Genomic DNA, 25,860 nt, shown 5'->3' with positions numbered 1-25,860 from the left:
ACTTCTGAAGGGATGCCTGGAGGTTTCCCATAAAATAGTCCAGAAAAAACACCAGGAATATTCCTTAGTTCCTCTAGAAATCTGAGAGGAAATTCCTGGGGAAATCTAGCGATGGTTCCTCTTGAGTCTCTAGAAGGATGCATCAGAATACACTGCGAGGAGAAAAAGGAAAATAGTGACATCAGAGACCATTTCGATTAAAAAAGAGACTTTAGAGTGAAGAGATCATCCATTAAAAATATATAGTATTTAAAGAGACTTCCAAACAGTGTCTAAGTCTCTAAAAAGTGACCCGCTATCTGCCTTACGGAGCTCAAAAATATGTACCGTAAGGACGCCATTCACCGCTCATCGAATTATTTTGAAAAAAAAAATGAATTTTTCACAATAAAAGTTATCAACATGTATTGGCTTATCAAAATCGATTGTGTTAGAGTGAAACTAATTTGATTTAATATATTATATATTTTTAATAATTAATCATTTCATGCTATGGTGGTTAACGTGAGTTCATCAATGATATTATTATGACAGATCGAAAAATGCTTCTTAGCTGCTAAGGCGTATTTCGTTGTCGTATTATAGTGCAAAGATAACTGCCAGCTAATGAAAGTTAGTTAATTTCAACTAGTGCTTTTTATTGAGCCTCATACTTAGGATGAGCGGTGAATGGCGCCCTAGACCTGTATCATCATCATACCATAGTATTCGGCTCCATTATATTTTTTTAACATTTCAACGTTTGTTCTACAAAAACAAATGTTTTATCTTGCGTCTAGCGAAAAAAGTTTTGTGAAATAACGAAAAACCGATTTTTGACAGAATTCAATTTGTTGAAATGCTGTTAAATGAGCGGTGAATGGCGTCCTTACGGTAGAACAATTATATAAACAAATTAGCGTTTAAATTTCGATTGCTATTTTTTGAGGATAGATGAAGGCACTGTGAAATGACTTCTTATAAAGAATAAGAGTTAAGTTTAAATGTTATATCAGAACCTAAACAAACCAAAAAAAACATACTTTAAAGGCAGCCCTCTTGACCGGTGTGCTCGCCGGAAGCTGATCAAACGAAACATTCAAGCTGGGTGAGTTCAAGAACTGACTGGGCGAGAAGGGAAGCGGTTTGATTGGGGTGACGGTGGGTGACATGAGGTGCCTTTCGTTAGGGTGGTGCTCGTCACGTGCTGGCTGTTGATGATGATGATGAAGGTGGTGGTGGTGCTGCTGTTGCTGCTGCTGTTGACTCGAACCAGTAGTGTTCAAAGCCTGACTGGCCGCTGTCGTCACCTGGAGCAGTTGCTGCTGACGTTGCTGCTGGTGGGCCAACATGAGCTGCTGTTGAAGGTCGTTCTGGAAGAATGTGTCGACGTGGTTTATTTTTTGCGAACGTGGGATCGAATTTCGTTCTCGAACTTGCGACTGCACGATTTCTGGCTCTTGATTATTTTGACACAACATGAATGGAACTGAACACAAAACTTTACAATAAATGAAACACAGTGCAAGCAAACAAAAACGAAAAACTAAGCAAAAACGACTCCAAGGCAGGTATTACGGTGGCTCATAATGATCGCACTTCAAAAATATTAAGTTACACCCATCAAATTTGCTTCTGAAGGTCCAAACAGAGGCGTCTGGTCAGCCTGTTCAACCTGTTCATTGAACAGGTAGACCATTTGAATCAAAATCGTACAACTAATTTAAAAAAGTAAATCAAATTCAACAAATTTTAAAATAGCATGAGTGTGGGTTCATACGTACTACATAGAAAGTAGCATAACAATTGTCCCAAGGCACCAAGAACGATCGCGTAGTGTGCTGAGTTCACGCACCATGTAAAAAGCTCGCTTGACATCCACAGCACAAGCGTGGTATTTCACCAAAGACAGCAGCGCAAAAGTTGAAGAGAAACTACTGTGCCTGTTCAACTGCTGCTGTTGAACCAAATCCCATATAACTAAGGTCCCACATACATTCACAGCTTAGTAATCTGTACACGCTCAAAAGCATACATGTGTGGAAACAACCCGTTCAACGAAAGAAGTTGAACAGGTTTTACTTTTTCTCCTTCCGAAATATTGGTGCACGCTAAGCAGTTTCCTAATAGAATGCATTTTGTTTGGAATAGATCGGATGTCCAATGTCCATCCAGACATATTTACATCAACTTAGAAGGATATCCACATTATAAAATAAGAGGTTTTAATAATTAAAATCAAATTTATAACAATTCGAATGCATACCAAGCATAGGGAAGGTGTACCGGTATTCGCCATGTACCAGTTATTCGCCACCCCAGATTTTATACCGTTTTACTTCATATATGGTTGCCAATTGTTTAGTGTTTGCTAAATTGCTTTGAGATGATACGGAAACATTCTTGGAAACCGCAAAATTTTCTCAGAAAATAATAGAAAAAAATCATTTTCCTTAAACTTTTTGCTCCTTTGCACCTATTTTTCGCCACCTGTTCCTGAATTCGCCACCCTCCATAAGAAATCAACGTAAGTGGCGAATTCAGGAACCGAAATTAAAATCGTGGCGAATACTGGTGCAAGTGGTCCAGTATTCGCCACCACCATTTTTAATACAAAAACAAAGTTTCTGATTAGTTTTTATATTTTCCCTGCTGAGCATGGATTGAAAGCTTTCGTTTAATGTCCAGACAGTAACCAAAGGTCTTTTGATTTATAAATAAACAATATTTTTCCTTAGGGTGGCCAAAACTGGTACACTTACCCTACGTAAATTCGATTAATCCAATGTTAAACTAATCATTTCTGGTCTTTGGTGAAGTTAGCGCAGTCAATATGGAAATAGAGTGTTCTTAGAGTGCAAATTGCATGCTTTACGGTGCTAACTTTCATGCAATACGAAATCGGTTTCTCTCGACAGGTTCAACCAGCCGATTTGAACAAGCTGAAGAAGATGATAAAAGCTCAGAAAGAATGTATTATCAATGGAATTAGCGCATTTATTTTTGCTCCGTAGACTGCTCCAATTTCCATATTTTAATAATAGATGATTCCATATCTGTTTTCTCTATAGTTTATTGTGGGATTCATGTTGTTTTTAAAGAAGGATTAACCTTTCTAACGGGATTTTCGGCTCGCCACCGAAGCGGACAGCGTACAAATCATTCGCGATGTGTTCTTACGCTGCATTCATACAATTCAAGTACCGCCGTGTGGGGTGACATTGGTCCTAGCGGGTGACTTTGACCGCCCTTTTTGATGCATGTCTTGAATTGCACGGGAGGCAAAAAACTAATCCATGACCATCTAGTGGCTATTTATAACGTATTCTTGAAGCTTGCCACATTGTTTTCATTATTCTGGTTATGGTTTGCTGTAAAAATCTTGGCCCAAAGTCACCCTTATGGACCAAAGACGACGGTATTGCTCATTTTAAATCCACATCCAGCGGCGGCGATAACGCGCAGATATGCGCGCAACGTCAACATTCAAGTAGGTTTGAATTTTTTCGTTCTTCAAGTACGCGAATGTTTGTAATTATACCACCGACGATATACCACCATTTTCTGTTAATCGCATTCCGTGGATTTTTTGTTGCAGAGCACAATACGCACATATTCAAATATTAGTTATAATGCCTAAGGGACCAAGAAAATTATTTAAAAAAAATGTGTTTTTTTTCTATATTTCTGCCGGATACACGAGATTAATATGCAGATGAAAAAATTTGCAAATCAAGTAAAACGTACCAATAAATCGTAAAAAAAATACACTCTGCAGTTATTTTACTAAATGCAAGAATATATGCAAATACGCGCACATTGATACATTTTGTTATTTCTGATATGTTTTGTAACTGAAACGTGCAAAATCCAGTTAATCACCAGTTTACCGTTTACATAGGCATTATTTACCCAATTATAAAATATATTTTTCTTGTTGTTGCACAAGTGGCTTATTTGAGCACGCGACGCCTCTGGGTCCAAAAGAAAAAAAATTGATGAGTATATCTTAAGATTTGTACAAGTTGATGTTTTCCATATAAACATGTGCCACCTTAATCCTAGTAGGGTAACTTACCATTTCGTTCTCGTCCCGGAACTTTCGCTTCCTTCGCAGAATGCTGGGTGTGTTGATTTTGAACTTCCGGTCTTTGCCATCGGCATCATTCCCGCTGAGCAGATCACTAAAGTCCACATTGGTCGGAGTGTACGGCTGGAGGTGGTTATTATTATTATTGTTATTATTGCTACCGCTGAGAATATGGATGTTGTTGCTGCTAGCAATCACTTTGGCATTGACGAAGGTGGCCTTTCCGGTCGAGTACAGCGGTGCAATGACGAACTGCTTCTCGCTGGTGGCGTTCGGCATCGGAGATATCAGGAAGTCACCCTGCTCCGTCGATACGGCGATCGTTCCACCGTCCTTGTCGAGCGAGTCCTCGTTCATACTGTCTACCGAAGACTTCTTTCGGTTATTGCAAATGATGTTTCGCAGACTGTTCTGTCCACTCTGCGACTGCTGGGAACTGGTTTGGTTCGATTGGCCGGAGCCGGACTGGTTCTGAGGGGTATGACTACTGCTCGCTTTGGGTTTGCGACGAGTCGCTTCGGGTCCTTCGTACTTTCGACGCATCGTCGAGTTCCAATGGTTTTTGATGGCATTGTCAGTACGGCCGGGTAGCAGCTTGGCAATCTTCGCCCACTGATTGCCCCACTGCAGGTGTGCCTGGTAGATGATGGTGTCTTCCTCCTCGGTCCAGGCAGTTTTCTTGATGTTCGGATTTAGGTGGTTGTGCCACCGCTCCCGACATTGCTTACCGATGCGACCCCGGAGGTGCCGAGCGATGAGGGTCCACTTTTTGGGACCATACTTGGTAACCAGCTCAACGACCTTGTCGTCTTCCTGTTTTTTTGGGGAGAAAAGAGAAATCGTTTGATTACTGTTACTGTATAAAATTGAACACCCAACATATATAACTCGATATTACAAATGGATTAAATTTGATGTTATACGTATCTACTATTCTTATCATTCGTTCACCCTGCGAAACTAGAAACATCTGAGATTGACATGGCTCAAAGTCATCAGCAGCAAACTCGCGGAAACCTACACCGAGTTCCGAAATTTTCATAGCGAGACCATGTTGTTGATACCCGACGATGCTGAAGATACACATTAAGAAATTTGGGATTCCTTCAAGAACCGCTGTGATGCAGCGTGGGTGACAAAATATTCAGGCGATTATTTTATTTATTTATTTACTTGTTCATATCAATGTAGCATAAGGAAAATTCCTTTTAAAGCGCTACAATTAGCTATTATTTGAAGGAATACATTTAACTTAATATTATGTTTCTGATACTCCGTAGTTATTAATTTTGTTGATTCCCCCTGTTGAACCATTTGACGCATTCTTGCTGGAAGCTTTTGAAAGTATTTAAGTTTTTGGTTTCATTTGGTAATTGATTCCAGAATACTATGCCTCTTACAAATAGGGTATTCGCAAAGTGTGCTGTATTATATCGCGGTATTATAAAGTTTCTAGTGCGATAGCTTTGGAAAGGGTTTAAGTTTTCGTACAAGTATGAAGGTGTTGCAAATCGAATAATCTTGAACAAAGTTAGACATGATCGCATTTTGAAAAAATCATAAAATGGACATCCAATCAACTTGGGATGAAAACGTGACACATGAGAAAATCTTGACAAATTATAAACATAACGTACACAACAATTTAATGCTATTCTGAGTCTGTCTATAGCTCTGGCAGAAGCATTTATAAGTAATACATCACCGTACATGAAATGCGGAAGCAGCAATGATTTGAAAAGTTGTAATTTTACTGAAGTTGGTAACATATTTGATGAAATTCTCAACAATCTCAATCCGCTATAAATTTTGCTGCACATATTATTGACGTGACTGTCCCATTCAAGATTATTTTGAATTATGAAACCTAGATTTGATGCCTTATTAACGTACTCCAAAAGATCATTGCCTAGATGAAACGATGGAAAGGAGTAGTTATGAGTGCTTCTTGAAATAAACATCACTTTTGTTTTAGAAGCGTTGATTTGCAAAAGATTTTCATCCGCCCAACGTATGATGCGAGACAAGTCATCATTAATTAGCTGATACATAAGTGACAAATCAACTTCTTCTAGAGCCAGATAGAGTTGCACATCATCGGCGAACATGTGGATCTTACAATGTTTTAGAACGTTAGGTAAATCATTGATGAAGCAAGAAAATAAAAGAGGCCCAAGGATTGAGCCTTGCGGTACTCCAGACAAAATAGAACAGGTCTTAGAAAAGGCTCCACCAGCAAAAACTGATTGACTTCGATTTGATAAATATGATTGCATAAGATTTACTGCTGGTCTAGAGAATAAAAAATCATAGGATAGTTTTTTTAAAAGCTTGGTATGTGAAACCCTATCGAATGCTTTAGAAAAGTCTAAAAGGAAAAGAAATGCTACACCTTCTATATCGATAACTGAAAGAATGTCATTGTGTACTTTTAGAAAAGCGGATGTTGTACTGTGACCACGTCGAAACCCTGACTGGAAAGTATGCATGAGGTCAAAGTATTCGATATGCTCTTGAATTTGATATTTCAAAATCCGCTCAAAGCTTTTGATAAACCACATAAAATGCTAATTGGACGGAGATTTTCTAAGTTTAACGTTTTTGCCTTCTTTTTTATAGGAATTATTTTTGAATGTTTCCATGCTTGAGGAAATTTTGAGACGAAGATACAATTAAGTTGAAAATATAATGTATGATTGGACAAATGGAAGGAAACAAAAGTTTAATAAAACGTAGGGGAATTTCGTCCAAGCCTACTGCGTTAGATTTTATAGAATTGATAGAAATTATAATATCATTCTCAGAAATTTCAGAAAATCTGAAACCATATACATTTTCAGGTGGCACAGATGGTAAATCCTCATCGAAGGTGAAGTTTGAGCTGAAATAATCGTTGATTTCGTCAATGCTGTTATCGAATTTATCATTACATTCAGAAGTCTTGGAAATATTTAAATTTTTAATTCTCTTCCACAAATCTTTGCTTGTACTAGAAGCTGAAAGGTTATCTGACACATAATTTGCCTTAGCATTATTAATTAAAGTAGTAGTTCTGTTACGAAGACGTTTAAATTGGTTATGATTGAAAGTAGATCTATTAGCAATCCAAAGACGATAAGCGATATTGCGTTCGACTATTGCATTAGCAATTTCTTGATTGAACCACGGATTTTTCTTAGGCTTTGTTGTACGATCAGGTACAAATTCATTAAACAATCTTAGTAGTTGTAGGTTGAAAAAGTTTAAGGCTAAATCACTATCACTCATACTATAAAGAAGGTTCCAATTAATGCCATTAAACGCATTTATTAGGTGAGGCACGTTAATGCTACTATAATCACGATATGTACGAGTAGTTTCTTCATTTACTTATATTGATTGAGCAAAAAAGTACGTCGTGTTTCGAAAAAGCAGGTGCCGAAACTTGATTTAAGTTCAATACAAACTCTGGATTATTGGTCAAAACGAGATCTAATAAAGAACTACCATTATGATGGAAATGGGTGTTCATTGAATTTAAGCATTTTAAGCCGTAATTGTCTAAGCAACTTTTAAATCGTTCCGTTTTACTATCCGTTTTGTTCCAGTTAGTATTAAAATCACCTAATAATAAAACATTGCGGTACTGCAGAGAAAGATCACCCAATTTATCGAATAGGAGTTCCGAACAATCTGTTCCTGGAGGATTGTAGCATACGCATAGCAAAAATTTATCATAATTATGCATAATCTCTAAAAACATAAATTCAGTGCGGCTCATGTGACCATTTCCAACCATAGCTTCTGAAACAGAAAGAAGTTTACATTTTAAAAAACTTTTATAATATATACAAACGACTGTGAATTCGATCATTTCTAACAATGTTATACCCTTCTATTTCAATGAGTGAATCAGGAATGTTATCCGTGAGCCAGGTTTCACTTAAGCAGATTACATCAACATCCAAGATTATACATACTAGTCCCCAACTGCAACACACCTCCAACCGTTGCCAATACTCCAAGTAGTTATCCAACAGCAATCTCTAAGTGACCTCATTCCCGCATAACTGAAACTATGCCAACTGGCGTAAATTCGAGAACATTTTTCAAGATCTAATGAAACATTTAGCCTATTTCGAAGCCATTAAACTGTACTGTTAAGACAAAGCCGTGTTTAACTGGGCGTCAAAATTATCAATGAGGTTAACTAGGATCTTGTTGAGTGATCGCTTTTTTTATCATTGAAAGTATCAAATTGAATCTCATTTAAGAAATCCGGAATTCTCTTGGGTTACAACTAAGCTGTCAAGCGTTGTTGATTGCTCGATGTGACAACCATACATGTGGAGAGTCTGTGATACAATAATTTACTGGACTTTCTGAGCACCTTATAGTGTGCTTAGGTTTCGCTAGTATCGACAAGGCATTTCGGAATGCATGGGAAACGACCATTAAAAGCACCGAACTACCGCAGTACACATCAACGAATGAGAAATCACGATTTCAAATTCTTCATGCCTCAAGCAGCTGCCTCAGAAGACCAACGTTGCTGTGAGTTCGACTTCATGTGGTAATTCATGCGGTATGTGCTCAGACTATCACCTCAGCTACCAATGCTCGACGTTGAAACAAATAGGAGGTGGGACATTGTGTAAAAAGATGTTTCACACAACGGACTTTTGGAAGAGTATTCTTTAAAATGCTATGTGTTCTTGTGTGTAACTACTTTATACGAAACTCATATTAGATCAAACGTTCCATCAGCCTCTGTTGCAATCCCGTGTACCACTATGAAGACTCCAAGATAACCTCGGGGAAACATTGTTGAAGACGGTGGAAGGAAAACAACAAGACTTTCGACGTTAGGTAGCTTTAGAACTTCAGCTCGATCATCCTGAAACTTGTCATGCTTGGAGTCAAAAAAAAGTTTTATTGTTTAGTAGAATGCTTGGTCACGCCCAAGCTAACGCAATGCATACCGTCTATCAAGACTGATGTGATTTCCTGGCGTCTATCGAATAACATCCAACTTGCGAATCCACAGTTGCATAAGTCGGACAAAATAAATCTACTTATTGGAGGAGAATTATTCTTTGACCTGCTCAAGCCATTGATCTAAGTGGAAACCTTTTCTTCGTGACACCTACCTTCTTCTTCTTTCTGGCGTTACGTCCCCACTGGGACAGAGCCTGCTTCTCAGCTTAGTGTTCTTATGAGCACTTCCACAGTTATTAACTGAGAGCTTACTATGTCAATGACCATTTTGCATGCGTATATCGTGTGGCAGGTACGATGATACTTTATGCCCTGGGAAGTCGAGAAAATTTCCAACCCGAAAAGATCCTCGACCGGTGGGATTCGAACCCACGACCCTCAGCTTGGCCTTGCTGAATAGCTGCGCGTTTACCGCTACGGCTATCTGGGTCCACCTAGATTTCCTATTTACAGATAAACCGAAAGATCCAGTTTCACTGCCCTTCACTCCAACAATGCAACAGTTGAGGAAGTCGAAAAGTGGACGCAGGTTTTGGTAGTTCGAAAAAGCACCGACCATTCACAGTCTCTTAACCGACGAACAAGCAAGCGAAGTCTCGACGTATTCGCGGAATTCATCAGGATGGTTAACCCTCAAAAGCCCGGGACGAACCTTGAATTTTCAAAAGGCCACATTTGGAGACCACTAGATCAATTAATTTGAAATAAATTTTGAAGTACATGCGGTTAGTAGGTCCTACAGTCCTTGGCTGTGACATCCCTCCTGACCCCTCCCCCTTTTCTCGGAACGGAAAAGGCGTGGACACGAGGGGTGAAAAATTGGCATTTCACACGGAAATCTAAAGATCCCGATGAGCTAGAAGGTTGATGTATTCGATAAAGTTGTTCTGTAGATCAAGGGCTATAAGGCGATAAAAAATCTAATTGAAAATTTATCCGCTAGGTGGCGCTAGTGCCAATTTTCTTCAACGGTCTGTTTCTTAAGATTCTGATCAGCTAGAAGGTTGATGTCTTCGACAAAGTTGTTTAGCAGATCAAGGGCTATCTTGAGGTGAGAAATTGAATTGAGAATTTAGCCGTTGGTGGCGCCTTTATATCTCCAGATTCTTATTAGCTAGAAGGTTGGTGTCTCCGACAAAGATGTTCAGCAAATCAAGAGCTATCTGGCGGTGAATTGAATTGGGTGTTGCTTGTATTTTCTATCATTCTGTATCTCAAGATATTGATAAACTAGTAGATTGGTGGTATCAAAGTTTATCTTATTTTCCATTCCACGGATAACTCAAGATTGCGATAAGCTGGGTGACTTCGGCAGAGTAGATTGAGGGCTCTTTTGCAGTTTAAAATATAATTGAAAATTCATCTGCAATGTGGCACTTTTCAAACTACCGTACCCCTCCCAACAGATCTACACATCTACTGATGACGACGACGACGCATGCTTCACTCACCGACGACTATTGTATGACTATTGGTGCCACACTATATCTATTCCAACAAAAATGACACGGACATTGTTTTCAGCAATTTAATATAACCTTAGACAAGAATAACTACAGCCACGGAACATTCCTCACGAAAAGTTTCAACGGCGACACAAGCCGCATGGCCACGAAGCCGTCAAAGCATACAACCAGGATTTTGAAATAGAGTATCGTAAAAATGTCACACATGTTTGAATATAATCACTATCAGATAGGCATTATTCTTCATAACAACGTTTCCAAAGACGCCAACTATCTAGTTTATCTTAGGATGCAGAAAATTAAATAAACTTCAAACTACAGCCAACTATTTATAATTCGATATTGTGGAAACTATCCAGTAACATAAACATCGAATTAGAAAAAAAAACAAAAACAATACAATTGCGCTTCAAGAGACTATTCAGAAAGCCATGGTTCTATAACTCGATATCCAGAAGTTATGGAGAGATGGCTGTAGCACCATCTATCGGATCAATCTCCAATCAGATTCCATCGCCCAAATTACTGAAGAACTTTTCTGAATACACGAACTAGCTTTTAAGTATATCGAGAAACTGAAGATTGACGAAAATTTGTCATTAGTGTCGCCGAATGGTTGAATTCCAAATCATTGATTTTAAATAGCCAGCCCTTGATCTGTTGAACATCTTTGTCGAGGACATCAACATTCTGCCATATAATGATCTTATGATCTTAGGATACAGAAGCTTTTTTAACAGCGCCGCCTATCGTAAGAATTCTCAATTAGACTCTTCACCATTAGATAATACTTCACCTTCAAAACACCTTTGCCGAAGACACCAACTTGCTAGCTAATAAGAATCTTAAGATATATAAAATTGAAGATAATTTATTACTAGCGCTACCTGGCGGCGGAATTCTCAATCAGAGTCCTCCAGTGGCGATTCCCTAACCTCAAATCTACCTGTTCCACGATTACAAATTCTGGATTTTCAGAAACAAATTAGCAATCAACAAATAGAGCTTTGTTAGAAAGGAAGATTACAATCATTTACTTTGTGTTTTATAAACTAAATTTGTCGAATTATCCGTTTTTAGATTCGTAGAACAGGTAAAAAGTGAGATTACGAGTCGCCTCTGGATTCATCATTGCCAGATAGCCCTTGATCTGCTGAACAGCTTTGCCCAAGACAGCAACCTTCTAGCTGATAAGGATCTTGAGGTACAGACGATTGAAACTTTGTTACTAACGCCACCTACCGGATAAACTCTCAATTAGATTTTTCATTGCCATATAGTCCTTGATATGCTGGACAACTTTAGCGAAGACACCAACTTTCTAGCTCATCGGGATCTTTGGATATCCGTGTAATGCCAATTTTTTGCCCTTCATGTCCACGATTTTTCCGTTTCCCAGAAAATGGGGAGGGGTCAAGGGGAATGTCTCACACAAGGATTGTAAGACCAACTAACCGCATGTACTCCAAAATATATTTCAAATTAATTGATCAACCGGTCTCCAAATTGTGGCCATTTGAAAATTGAAGGTTCGTCCCGGGCTTTTGAGGGTTAATCGTCCAACTTCCTTTCAAGTAAGACATGAATCAACTCGACGCCTGTCGCGAATTAGCAATTGAACGGTTCCTGATGTTGAATGTATTTCAAACGTGATCCTACTTCAATAACGGCCTGTTTTCATCAAGAATGCAATTCGAAATTTAAACTAAAAATAACTGTATCGTAAAACAAACAAATTTTCTTCGATTTTATGAAAAATTTTCGTTAAATCTAGGCATGGGACGATTCAAATATGACGTCCATCATTTTTCGAGATTTCCCCCTCCCCCATCTGTCACGTTGTTTCCAATACCTTATACACGTACTGTTACACTTTCGGAGACCCCACCTCCCCCAAAGGATGGACGTCATTTTCGAATGACCCCTATACATGAGCAATTCTCGCTGAAACCAGGCTGCCATCGGCACCCATCGTTAGAATTCTAATTTTATGTCACTGATCGCTAGTTTTCGATAAAAATTAAGGGTGGTCCTTTCTGTTTTCTCAAATTGGTGGACCCCTCGTACGCCAGCTACCTGAACTGTTTGCGAAAAAGCCCATTTTTTGATAAATTTAGGGTATTTCTTCACGTGAGATGTCTCAATTTTCGCTTGGAACACTTAGCAAACTTAGTGGCAACGTATAGACAAAGGATACAGCTTTCATTTAAACTTGAAAAAATTTTGGGGGCCATTTCAAATGTGGCCGCCATCTTGAATTTTGTTAGAAAAATCGTTTTTTCACCAGTAGCGCACCGCTAGTTTTGAATTCTGAGATCACCATCAGGAAGCTGAGCAATAATTGCGTAAAATAGACTACAGAAACTAGGTAAGCAATGGTATTCACCCTATCAAATGAACGATTTTCTAAATCAAATTCTACGATTTTGACGTATATGGCGAGTGCAATCAATACAAACATCATTTTTTGTACAACAAAGAAACAAGTTTTCAGCCTTTGGTGTTTTATTCGAGTCGAGTAAAGAATAAAAAAAATATTTTGAGTGATAAAATCTGGCGCCCATCTTGGATTTTGACGCCATCTTGATTTTAAGTAGTAGAATAAATTTTTCACCTTGATAGCACTTAGCCTGTCCAATTTAGAGGCTACCAATAAAAAAAGGTTATGTATACTCTTCTTATTATTATTCTTCATTTTCCTGACGTTACGTCCCTACTGGAACCGAGCCTTATACTCAGCTTTATAAGTTATAAATCTAGGTTATTAAACAGGAATTTTCTTTTATAATGCGATTTCTGACAACAGAACAATTCTTCTACATATCTTTGAATTCAGTAATAATGAATAAATAAATTCAATAAATGAAAACCGTCCATAAACACGATCAGTGACATAAAATTGGAATTCTAACTATGGGTGCCGATGGCGGCCTGGTTTCAACGAGAATTGCTCACATGTACTCTTCCGACATATTTTATTAGTAATGACTAGTACACTGAAGTTTCAGATTTTTAGAGTTACTATTCCTTTATTCTTTTCTACTGGAATTGAGCAACATTCGCTTCCATCAAATGAAATGACATATTGTTTTCAGATAAATGTGAGCTTCTATTGTCATGACGCTTTTCTGTAACAGTCTTGAAGATTCAGGTACATAAATGAAATCTCATCCAAGGTGCAAATGTCCATATAAGTTGGAAATTTCCTTGATTAGAGTTGAGTATCATTTCAGTACATGGTATAAAATATCGTCGTATCTGTTACAAATACGACAAAACAACTCTAGCTGAGAGAACTCTCAATTATTAATTGTGCATGTGCTTTTCGAAAACTAAACTCACAAGCAAGTTTCGTTCCAATGTGAAAGTAAAACCAAGGAGAAGAACCATTCTACGGAAACATACCGATACGCTACACCAACCCACAACCGCATTGCTCCCTAAAGAACATATTCTTTATAGTTAGTGGGATTCCGTAGCGCGCAATGACATAATGATCTACTTCCGTTGATTGTCTTTCTACTCCAGAGCATCGCTCACCCTCAACCAACGCAATCCCTTCGGGAAAAAAAATCCTTTCCTGTTTGAAGGCACACCGCGCGATCATCATGGCCTTTGCTTTCCATTTTTTTTTTCTTATGCCCCATCATTGCCTCCATTAGTGCCGATTACCTACAGATGCTTGTACCGTAAAACGGGGTAACTTTGATAATGCGGGTAACTTTGATAGTGCGAGACCCACAACATATTAAACGAAATAACGAAGTATCTGTTAATCAGTTAAGCAAAACGAATGCAAAAGTAAAGAGTATTAGTATGACACTTCATGTCAAAGCTATTTTCATTGGAATCAAGTGCATTTGAAGCTTTTTATACGAATATTAAAAATTGACACAATTTTAGCATTTTCGAAACGCTTACAAACAATCTGTTCTACGATCACTATTTGATGTAGTTTTGAATAGTTGGCCACTTATCTCTGACAGCCTAGTTATCATAGAACTTCAATACGGTCTCAAATCTTTTAGCGAAGAGCATTTTCACAAACTGGGACCATTTTTGTAATCTAAGTCAGAAATTTCCATACAACGTTAAACGCCTAGAGGTATGCAATGCCCTACAAATGTTCGTTATTCATTCGATTTTGTTCGAATCATACTCCATTATCAAAGTTACCCCAAAACAGAAAACCAACTTTCGATTATATGAAAAATTATGTATCCATTCAAAATAAATCTTTTGCCAATTTATCGACTGTAATCGATAGCCAGGATGCCAGTACTTGTTTTAAAAATATAAATTGTAAATCTTTGAAACAGCATGCAAAAATATTCAAGTTTTCTTCGAAAAAACTATCAAAGTTACCCCGTATTACGGTACTTTATTTAGGCTCAAACGCAACTTCACCGTGTCTATTTCATTTCCTCGATCGGAATCAATCGTAGTTTAGAACTGTTTTCACATTAGACCATGAAGTGCACAGTCAAAACTAGATATCTGAATTAAACTACTGCCACTGGACTAGTTCCTCTTCTATTTTAACCATAACATCAATCCTTTGAAATTAACGAACATCGCCATCGTTCGAAAGATTCTGATAAAATTTAAAAAAAAAACACAATTGAGTTATATGTTTTTCCAATATTTTATAAAACGCTTTATACATTATATTTTTCTTTATATAAGATATGTAACGACTATGTGTGCACAAATAGGAACTATAGATACCATATGTTTGTTAAAGAGAGCAAACAGAGCTGGGAAATATTCAGTGGCGATTAATTGCTACGGCAAGATAGATTAATCTAGAGATTCTTCCAGCAATTTCTCTAAAAAGTCCTCCATCCTCTAGGAATTTACCTACGGATTTTCCAAAGATTTCCTGCAAAATTTCTGTTGAGGACTTTTGCATTCTGCAATGTTTTCCTTTAAGTTTTTTTAAGGTTTCATTTTTGGATTGAATTCCATTAAGGATACTTTAATTGATCTCCAGAGAATCTTCCAATTTTTTTCTGAAGCCCTTTCCTTGGGATTCTTTTTGGTAATATTTTATTTGGTTTCTTCGGATAACCTTCAAAACTATCATTTGGGATTTCCTACAGATTTCAAACATGAATTTATCTAAGATATTCAGGAAATGATAGCCTTCCCGATTTTGGAAACTCGATGATAGGTTCTAATAGGGCACCAAATCAGCTCTTTTGGAACCTCTTGTTCTAGCTGAATGCTTCGAATATGTTTGAAATATACTGGACAGTCAAACATTACCAGTTTGTCCCCTAAAGGAAAACGCCTCCTCAGACATACGGAGGAAGACACACCCGCATGACTTCTGGACGATCGGCACCAACCGGAACAAAGAACAAAACATGTGTTTATTATAGGTAGAGTGCTATCCGATTGAAACCTGCAGATTCCCTCCACGGGTTGCCTTACTATTGCCGTAACTTGATGGCAAATGCCACCTGGGCTCTACATACTAAGCAAATGTACACAGAGGACGAAAAACCATCCAACATATCGGAAGGGGGAGAGAAACATAATTTATATGCGCAGACGACTTTGCAGTCCTCGTCGCACTCGTCATCACCATCACCATCATCAAAATCGACCATCAGAGACAAGCGTACAAATCAAATGAGTATATAGCAAACGAAAGTGCACTGGGGTGAAACGAACCCCTTTCTTACGATTCTAGAAAGGCATTGCGCAATTTAGGTTCGTAGCTACAGCAGTGGGAATCCTTATATACCTAATGCGAGTGCATCATCCTCTCCCGAATATAGCGCACAACAACCTGACATGATTGAACATGTTTCGCTAGATGCTTCCCCCTAGCCATAATGTAAGTGTATATTTTTTCCCTCTACTGATTGTTTTTTTTGCTTACCTCCTTTGTCCAGGGTCCCTTGATAAGATCCGGGTTGACCACCTTTGTCCAACGCTGCTGGCACTGGATGTCTGTGCGATCCTTGAGGAACTTGGCGATCGCGTCCCACCGTTCGCCGTACTGCTCCACCAGCGATTTGAGGGCAGCGTCCTGGAAAAGGATACAATTTTGAGTTTTGTATTAAAAATGTATGATACATTTTCATTCTAGTTTTTTTTTCACGGCTATGTTCATAAACATTCAATTGATTTTATAGGTAGTAATGGCCATATCTATATTTAGCCCTACAAACAAACATATTGAAAAACATGCAGGCAGAAAAGTTTGTCCCTACATCTACGATAAACAGACGTTCTTGTCTTCCATTGAATTTTCAATGAGCCTGTTAAAACAACAAATAGCTACATTTCTTCTAGCTTTTTGGACAGCCAGTTCCAGACCAGCACAATAATTTAGTGAAGGCATCTGATGTTAAGGGTAGACGAAACTATAGGAACGTATTATATAATATTGTTCATTATAGCTTAAGGTTATTGTTGTACGTATCTAATCGTTAATTAACTATAGCTCAATCGCAATCAACGGTTGAAATAGCAAAGCTTACAATGTTTAGGTGTAGGTTATTTAAAAATAGTATTTAAGCAACTATAAAAAATATTTATCTATTTCAGGCACTCTTCAATCAACACGCTTTTAAGGATTAGCTAGCGTTCTATCTAGAGCATATTTGCCCAACGTACGGCCTGTGGGCCTCATCTGGCCCACGCCTTCATTTTGTGCGGCCCGCGAAGAGTTAAAAGATTCTTTTCATATCTGCCCCGATGAATGAATTACCAACTTTGGGTTAGAGCATATTACATCAAAATTATTCTATTTTTGAGTTAATTTCAAAATTTTATATAAAATTCTATCCAGTATGAACAAAAGTTACTTCAAAAAGGCCCATCACAATCTTGCTGTATCATAATTTGATTTCTCTAAGAATTTCGGGCCTGACATTTTCCGAAGAAATTGAAAAAAAAAGATCAACTATCGAATCGATTCTCTCTAGGATTCCCGCAAAAATCTCATAGAAATTGCCATGAATCTAAATAGAAATCTATCAAGCATCTCACAGAGAATCTTGACCGGAATCTTGAAGTAACCCTACTAGAGATGTTTCAAGGATCTTCTTTAAATCTTCTTTCCGTCAAAATGTCCTAGTACTTTTTGAATTTGAAACAAACAGGTATTCTTATGTTTGAAACCATATTTTCCCGGTGTGTTCACCAAATTCACGACTATTCCCGTATTTATCCCAGTAATTTGTAATTCTCGGGTTTTTTCCGCTTTTCCCGGATAGATAGACACCCTAAAAAAAGGGTATGGGTTTGAAACATGATTAATCAATATGGCACTGAATCTTCGATCGACAATTTCTCAATGTTTACGTTTTTCAGATAGGCCCTTTTCTAACGTTTCGCAGGATTTTAGAATAATGTGTTCAGAAAATTTTCAAAGAAATACTGATGTTTTCGAAAGTTTTATAAACTATTTCTTGCAAATATCATATGATTTGGATGACATTATTGAACATCTATTGCTGAATGCACTAAAAAATAATAAAAGTTGGGTTATGTTTCGCTAAATTTGGAAATTTAATAAGCTTATTCTGACTTGCTGATTAATGAACAGCCCCTAATTGTCTAGAGCAGGCCTGCCCAACCTTTCTTAACCGCGGGCCAAATCGCAGAAGTAATTTTGCGTCGCGGGCCACATTTTTAAACGCACAAATATTCCCAACAATCGGGTCCTAAAATTTTTAATGAAATCTTGTTTTTATTCAATAACACGAAAAAGCATCTCATTGCAACTACTTTAGCAATTTTTTCCGCTCAAATAACGGCTATATCATGTTTAAACTTTAATTTAAAAATTGGGTCCATAAATGAACCTTGACACTTAAGATCATGTTTGACGTTCGCTTAGTCGACAAAAACACCACAGGGGTTTTAGTTTTAACACTGGGGTTGTTCCTATCTGACATTTCGGAAGGGACACGGAAAACAAAATGCATCCAAAATTTGAGTTTAAGCCAAGGGGTGTGACAAAATCTAAAAGAATGTTTTTTGAACTCAAACCAACCGAAAACATTAGAAAATTGAGTAAACATGTATTTTTGGCCTAAACTTAAGCGATTGGCACTAAAATTGGGACAGGGCTTTAGGACCCTATTCTGACAAAAGTCAGTAAATGAAGTTCAGAAAACCTGACAAAAATCAGTGAATGAAGTAAATTTCATTTGAAGTACCGTAATACGGGGTAACTTTGATAGTTTTTTTCGAAGAAAACTTGAATATTTATGCATGCTGTTTCAAAGAATTATAATTTATATTTTTAAAACAAGTACTGGCATCCTATCTATCGATTGCTGTTGATAGATTGCCAAAAGATTTAATTTGAATGGATATATAATTTTTCATATAATGGCACTAAAATTGGGACAGGGCTTTAGGACCCTATTCTGACAAAAGTCAGTAAATGAAGTTCAGAAAACCTGACAAAAATCAGTGAATGAAGTAAATTTCATTTGAAGTACCGTAATACGGGGTAACTTTGATAGTTTTTTTCGAAGAAAACTTGAATATTTATGCATGCTGTTTCAAAGAATTATAATTTATATTTTTAAAACAAGTACTGGCATCCTATCTATCGATTGCTGTTGATAGATTGCCAAAAGATTTAATTTGAATGGATATATAATTTTTCATATAATCGAAAGTCGGTTTTCTGTTTTGGGGTAGCTTTGATAATGGAGTATGCATCGAACAAAATTGAATGAATTACGAACATTTGTAGGGCATTGCATACCTATAGGCGTTTAACGTTATATGGAAATTTCTGACTTAGATTACAAAAATGGTCCCAGTTTGTGAAAATGCTTTTCGCTAAGAGATTTGAAGCCGTATTCAAGTTCTATGATAACTAGGCTGCCAAATATAAGTGGCCAACTATTCAAAAGTACATCAAATAGTGATCGTACAACAGATTGTTTGTAAACGTTTCAAAAATTTAAAAAATTGTGTCAATTTTTATATCTGTGTAAAAGCCTCAACTGGTCTCGATTCAAATGAAAACAGCTCTTATATGGAGTGTCATACTAATATTCTTCAGTTTTGCATTCGTTTTGCTAAACCGATTTACAGAAATGATGATATTTCGTTTAGTATGTGGTGAGTTACGGACTATCAAAGTTACCCGCATTATCAAAGATACCCCGTTTTACGGTACTCTAAAAGAGAGATAATTGCTGCTAAGCATTGTGCTGGACATTATGAGAGTTCCTACCAAAATTATATTATAATCTAGTCCAGATTATTTTGAAGAATCTACCCCAGAAATTTTAGATCCTGTGAGAATAATACCTAGTTTTTTTTTTAAATCGTACTCCGAATTCTGTCAGAATAATAATAATAGGAATACGCTTGAACTGGGATGTTCTTAAATCCTGAAATATTTCAAGAACAATGCCTAGGATTCCTTCACAATCTCGCTCAATAGTCACTTACAAATGCCACCTAGAAATCTTCGAAAATGCTAAAAAGTATTTCAAAAGAAACCTACTAATAATTTTATTATAAACTAGTGTTCCCGGTAAACTTCCTCTTGCCAGCAAGCAGGCTGTTGAAAACCGCTACGAATCGTCCCATACAAAATGACAGTTCCGTTCACTCTCGTTTTTTCAACTTTCCCAGTGAATATCCTGGAGCTTTTATACACATAAACACGTCGGAACCCTTGAAGAACAAAATGGAGAAAGAATCATCCAAATCCGCTGACCCGTTCGTAAGCCATTTCGTGACATACAAACACCATTCCATTTTTATTTACATAGTTTCGTTTAGTGTTCTGGCAAAATGTTACATACCGTTATGTTGTAATCCTGCCCAGGATTTAAAGAAATATGAATTGAATTCGTTTAAAATCCTGGCTATGGAATCCTGGTAAAAAGTCTTGAGAATCATGCGATTGTTAAGGCTGATTTGCTGCTGACAAGAAAAGTAATCGACAATCAAGATACGTGAGAAATTATTTGCATAAAATGGTCAATAAAATCACATTTCATTGATCGCATTTCGCAGTTGAGAAGAAATGTCATTTCAAATGGGGCTCTGCCCCATTCAGTCAAGGAATTTCGTGACCAGAATTCTGTTCTGAAAGCCTTGTGCAGATTTTTTTTTAAAATCCTGTTCAAGATTTTGTAAAAGCCTGCCTTCCTTATAATTCTGTCAAGGATGAATGTCGAAGAAAGTCTTGGTAGAAACATTGTTGAAACACCCAGAATTTGAAATTTAGAATTTGAAGCATTCATAAAATAAAATATCTAATAGGGTCTAAAAACAAAACAATTTATAGATTTACTAAGCTAGAATATTAAGTTGAAACTAAATTGAAAATTAAATAAGCTTTGTATGTTCTAACTTCAAAATATAAGAACAATCTTCGAACCCTCCGCGGGCCGCACAAAATGAGGTCGCGGGCCGGATGCGGCCTATCAGAATCCTGTTCTGGATAAATATGTCCTGCTCAGGATGTGGTAAGAAAATCCGAAGAAATTTCCCAGGATAATGTTCCGGATTCGGTGATGACTTGGATTCTGTGAAATTTTACTACGGATTCTTTAATATTCTTGCTCAATATTTTGATGAACCTGCCAATGTTTTGCGTGCAATTTATCTGGGTATCCTGTGCAAAATTCTATAGGCTCTGGAGTCTGTAAGAATACATCTTATTATTCAGTGAGAATGTGGTGGCAACATGAACAGGGTGGTAAAATGAACACCGTGCCTCTTACCGAGAAAAAAAGACAAATTTCAATCAAATTTTATCACGCACGGATGATTTAGAGCATAAATCAAAGTGTTCGAGTTGATACGGAGGTCAATTGAAGTGATTATATCGACGAAAACTAAGATTAAAAAAAAATACGTTTGAAAATACGAGCTGACGTAACTTTTAGGACGGAGGTCTTAAGGTTTTCCAGTGAGGTGAATATCGTTATGATATGATGTCAAATCTGATATCTTTAGATTAATTTTTGAATTGGTTATAATCATTAATAGATATATTTTCGGAAATGCAACGAAAATTTTCAAGAACATTTGTTTTGCTCGTGTATTTCGCATGATGTTCATTTTACCACCAACAGTTGTTCATTTTACCCACATAGTGCTGGTAAAATGAACATTACCATCGTTTTTTGCTAGGGATAAAAATATGAGAAAATTTAGCTATTATAGTCTGAATTCGTGTCGGTACTAACATCCCTAGTCTGTAGCAATAGGGGTAGTACTGGGACTTTTAATCTACCCTAAACTCCTTCCCTACATTTGCCTTTATAAGCCTCTATTACGTTCATCACAAAGACGTTCCTAAGCAATGTTGCTCAAATAATCACTGTGTACCCTAGCAGCAATCAGCCCTTGCCGTAGTTTTAAAGTCTAGTATTCCAGACTACTATAAAACTATGATTCCCCATTTCATTACTTAGTCACTGTCACATAACTACCACACTTTTGTTTTTGACACTATCACTTATACCACCGATTATCACTCATTAACTTGCGTAATACACATCACATATGTATACTTTCCGTTTTATCACTTCATAACACAACAACAATTTTTATCACAATAACTTTACAATACTTTCATAATTCATTTTTGTTACCATTTCCCATCTGTTATCATTAATAAATAATTGAAAGATAATCGAACTACGATAAAGAAAGTTACAGAAAAAATAAAATTACTTCGATTAATTCTACTGCACTTGCTGTCACTTTTATCACGAATTCAGAGAAATGATTGCAGAATGTATTATAACCATCAATAAACTAGTAGGGTTCATATTATCATTATTATGTACGTGCTTTAAACAAAACTGTCACAATCACTTCTAATGCCATTTTCATCACCATAAATTTCTTCAAATATCGTTATTAGCACTTACACAATCACTTATAAAACGATTGATCACACGTTAGCTTTGAAACTTAACCACCATTACTGAATAGTACAAAAGATGCTACAGCTCGTGTAAACGGACTGAAACATCAACAACCAGCACTAGTTTATAAGTAACTACTGAGCCCTGGCGGTCCCTCCGTTCGAAGAGGACCTGATAATATGCCGAAACATATTAACAGATCCTCCGCCTGAATGCAGCCATTTCATGATAAATCATGAACCGTTAGAGGTGTGCCAAAGTATTGGGAAGGTGATATGTTTCACAGACGGATATTATTATGGTGCACCTTCTACTTTGGCACCGTCAACCCCTGTGATCTTGGCCAGGGAAAAACCTTTGGATTATCGGTAGCACGCGCCTACCGACAGGGCTAACACAACTTCTTAATATTGAACTTTTATATTTTTAAAACATAAAGGAAGCAAATTTAGGAATACCGAAAATATTGTTAAGAAACTTTGACTCAAAAAAGCATAATTAGCCTTGAAAAGTCCAAATATCAAGTTGGTAGAGCAGCAAAAAGGACAGGTATCAGGTATCAGAAGGCCTGCTCCAAAGGTACGTTCCACGCCGATTGAGAGGTTTGTGCCATCGCTATATATGAGCCTATTTCAGCATCTACTCGATGGGAAAGGAAAAGGAAGGGAAAGATGAGAGGAAATGGGAGTGGGATCCTATGAAAAGGGAAAATCGCATAAGCGAAATGAGAGCATGTAGCTCCATACCACAATCGGTTCAATGCAAAACGCATGAGTGTAAAGAGAGCCTATAGATCATTACCCCAACGGTGGTACGAAAACTGGACAGTTACATATCAGATGATACGAAGTTCCATAATCGGATTCACAGCTATCACACACACCAAAGAGTCAGCACGCTGATGAACGAAATACACGGAGGAATTCCTGGTGGAAAGCCTAAAAGGAATTTCTTGAGGAAATCCTCGAAGAAATTTTTAGACGAAATCCACGGAGAAATTTCTGATGGAAATATTCGTAAGGTTTCCTGAAGGAGATCCCCTGAGGAATCCCTGCAGCAAATCCACTAAGGTATTCCTGAAAGACATCCCTGGAGGACTTCCTGGAGGAAATCCTATAAGACACAACGGAGGAACTTCGATAGAATTCCTGGAATAGCTCCTGGAGATTTCTGTAGGAGAACGTCGTTGAGGAATCTTCAGAAGTATTCCCGTAGAAATTCATGGTGGAATCCATAGACGGATTACTGCAGGAATTCCTAATGGGTTCCTCGGAGACATTCCTCCATGCATTTCTTCAGGAAATATTCCAGGAATACTTCCATAGATTAATTCCTATATCGTTGCTGGGATTTATTCAGTCATTTTTCCCATATATGTTTCAAATATAGATGCATGAATTCTTGCCTTTTAAGAAAAACTTATATGGGTTTTGGAAATTTACTAAGGAATTATTGTTGAAATAAATATTTCAGTGTTTTCCGCCAACATCTCTAACGATTTCTTCATGAATTCTTTCAGGAATTATTCCAGAATTTTCTCCAATTTTTATTAGAATTATTTTTTTCAAGGATTCTTCAATAAATTCTTTTCAAGATTCCTATACAAAATTATTCCTGGAGTTTTCTATTAATTCATACTGCATGAGTAGTTTATGGATGACCCCTAGAGAAATCTTAGAGAGATTCTAGAGGGATCCTAGAAAAATTTCTGAAGGATTTTGTGGAAGAACTACTGGAGTATTTATGGAGTAAACCTTGAGATATTTTTGGAGAAAATCAAAGTAGTCCCTGTAAGAATTCTTTAAGAAGCCTCGGGAGAAAAATTCGGAAAGTCCTTGTGGAAAAACGAGTTCAATTTGCTAAAAAATTTTCCAGAAATCAAGAAGATAACCTCGGATTAAATTTCTGATGGATTTTTTTATGAGTCTCTATCTCTATGTCTCTATTTTTTATAATAAATTACAGAATGCGTTTTGGAGAAATCCCTGAATGAATCCTTCGAAGAACTCCTGAGAAAATCCAGAAATTCATTGAGGAATTCTACCTGGTTTATTTCTAGTGATTTTTGGACTGATATGCGGTTAGTTTTCATTATAGACAATTCGAATTGCTGTTTTTTTCGCATTTTTTTTAGAATAAATCATGTTGTCTCATTAGTGCAGGTCTGCAACAAATCATTGGAAGATATGTTGAAAACTGAACTCAGATCAATTTTGACAAAAATGCTGATGGGACTGACTTGCGATTCACGGCAGTATACCTAGTGAAATCGTTGCAGATTTTTTCGGAAAGATAAGGTATGTACAAGAATTTCTGGAGAAATCCTTCGATGTGTCCCCAAATGTATTTTTGGAAGATTTTATGAAAGAATGTTTGGAAGGAAGGATAGAAGGATTTTTTAAAGAACTTGTGAAAGATAGAAGTGAAAATTTCGATAGGAATTGCTTGACCCTAAAAGGTTTACACCAGGATGCACCGAAAATATTCTAAAACTTTTATTTATAGAAATTCCATCATGAGTGGGCATGGAAGAAAGATTACTCAATAATTGACTCTAAGACTGTCCGTATCTTCAATACTTTCGTCGCAGTAAAGAAGGAGTAATGTCATTTGGATTTTTTTACAATTTATGCAAGGTAGCCAACTTTGGATGTATGGTAGGGTAGTGTACCCTACAATGCTGTACTTGTATTCGCATTGAATTAGAGATAAATCATTGTCCAGATTTGATTTTGCACTTCTAATATGAGTCATCCTTGCCAATTGCAACGACATCAAATGCTAGAAGAAAAATATATTCTTTGACATTTCAATACTCTGACTCGGTGTTTAAAACTAAATCTGCCCAAAGTTTACTTTCAAAATAGCACCAAGTTCGCGAAATACGTGTAGTCATAACAACCATGTAACTGGATCCAAAGGATCATGTAGATTCCTTGCGGTATCTAGACAATTATCAGCGGAATCTTAAGAATTATGTGCGGTATCCTAAAGTAAGCTGGAAGTTCATAGCGGTGAGTTGGGGATTCCAAAAGAATTCTTCCTGATAAAATCTTTGATCGGGTTCCTAGATTTCCTCACCACTGATCTAGAGATACCATTTCCCACAACTTTAACAAACAATGAAACAAATTTGAAATTGACCAACAATATTACATTTCTAGAAAAAATGCTTGAACAAAATTTATTGCAAATAAGAATTTTAGACATTTGCTTTCAAATAGCCATCAAGTCTCTAAAACAAGTATGAACTATGAAGAACTATACTGCCCATAAACGCATAATTGTCCCATGTGAATAGGAAATCCAGCAAACATGGGACTGACATGCGTTTATGGGCAGTATATTATGCTCTTAAAAACATGTTGAAGCCAAAATAATGTCAAATAATTATTATTATATTTTTGTTTACACTACTCGTTTCCGAATGATTTATACGGAATAAAAAAAAAATATGGCTCAAGCTGTC

The 25,860-nt window shown here is 37.0% G+C and overlaps 1 protein-coding gene across 5 annotated transcripts in view; it reads right to left on the bottom strand.

Moving 5' to 3' along the window:
• LOC5564023 (myb protein) overlaps positions 1 to 25,860 on the bottom strand; it is a 42,033-nt gene that overhangs the window by 5,037 nt on the left and 11,136 nt on the right. For 4 of the 5 annotated variants that reach the window (XM_021847118.1, XM_001648294.3, XM_021847117.1 and 1 more), the window contains exons 3-5: positions 16,403 to 16,552; positions 4,058 to 4,882; positions 1,023 to 1,352 (exon numbers count right to left, since the gene is read on the bottom strand). In XM_021847118.1, coding sequence (XP_021702810.1) covers positions 1,023 to 1,352; positions 4,058 to 4,882; positions 16,403 to 16,552 — 1,305 coding nt within the window. The remainder of the gene's footprint in view (positions 1 to 1,022; positions 1,353 to 4,057; positions 4,883 to 16,402; positions 16,553 to 25,860) is intronic. The other variant, XM_021847120.1, reaches the window with a different exon arrangement.

The sequence above is a fragment of the Aedes aegypti genome, chromosome 2 (genome assembly GCF_002204515.2).
Source record: "Aedes aegypti strain LVP_AGWG chromosome 2, AaegL5.0 Primary Assembly, whole genome shotgun sequence".
NCBI lineage: Eukaryota > Metazoa > Arthropoda > Insecta > Diptera > Culicidae > Aedes > Aedes aegypti.
This window is presented reverse-complemented; position numbering and strand designations above follow the sequence as displayed.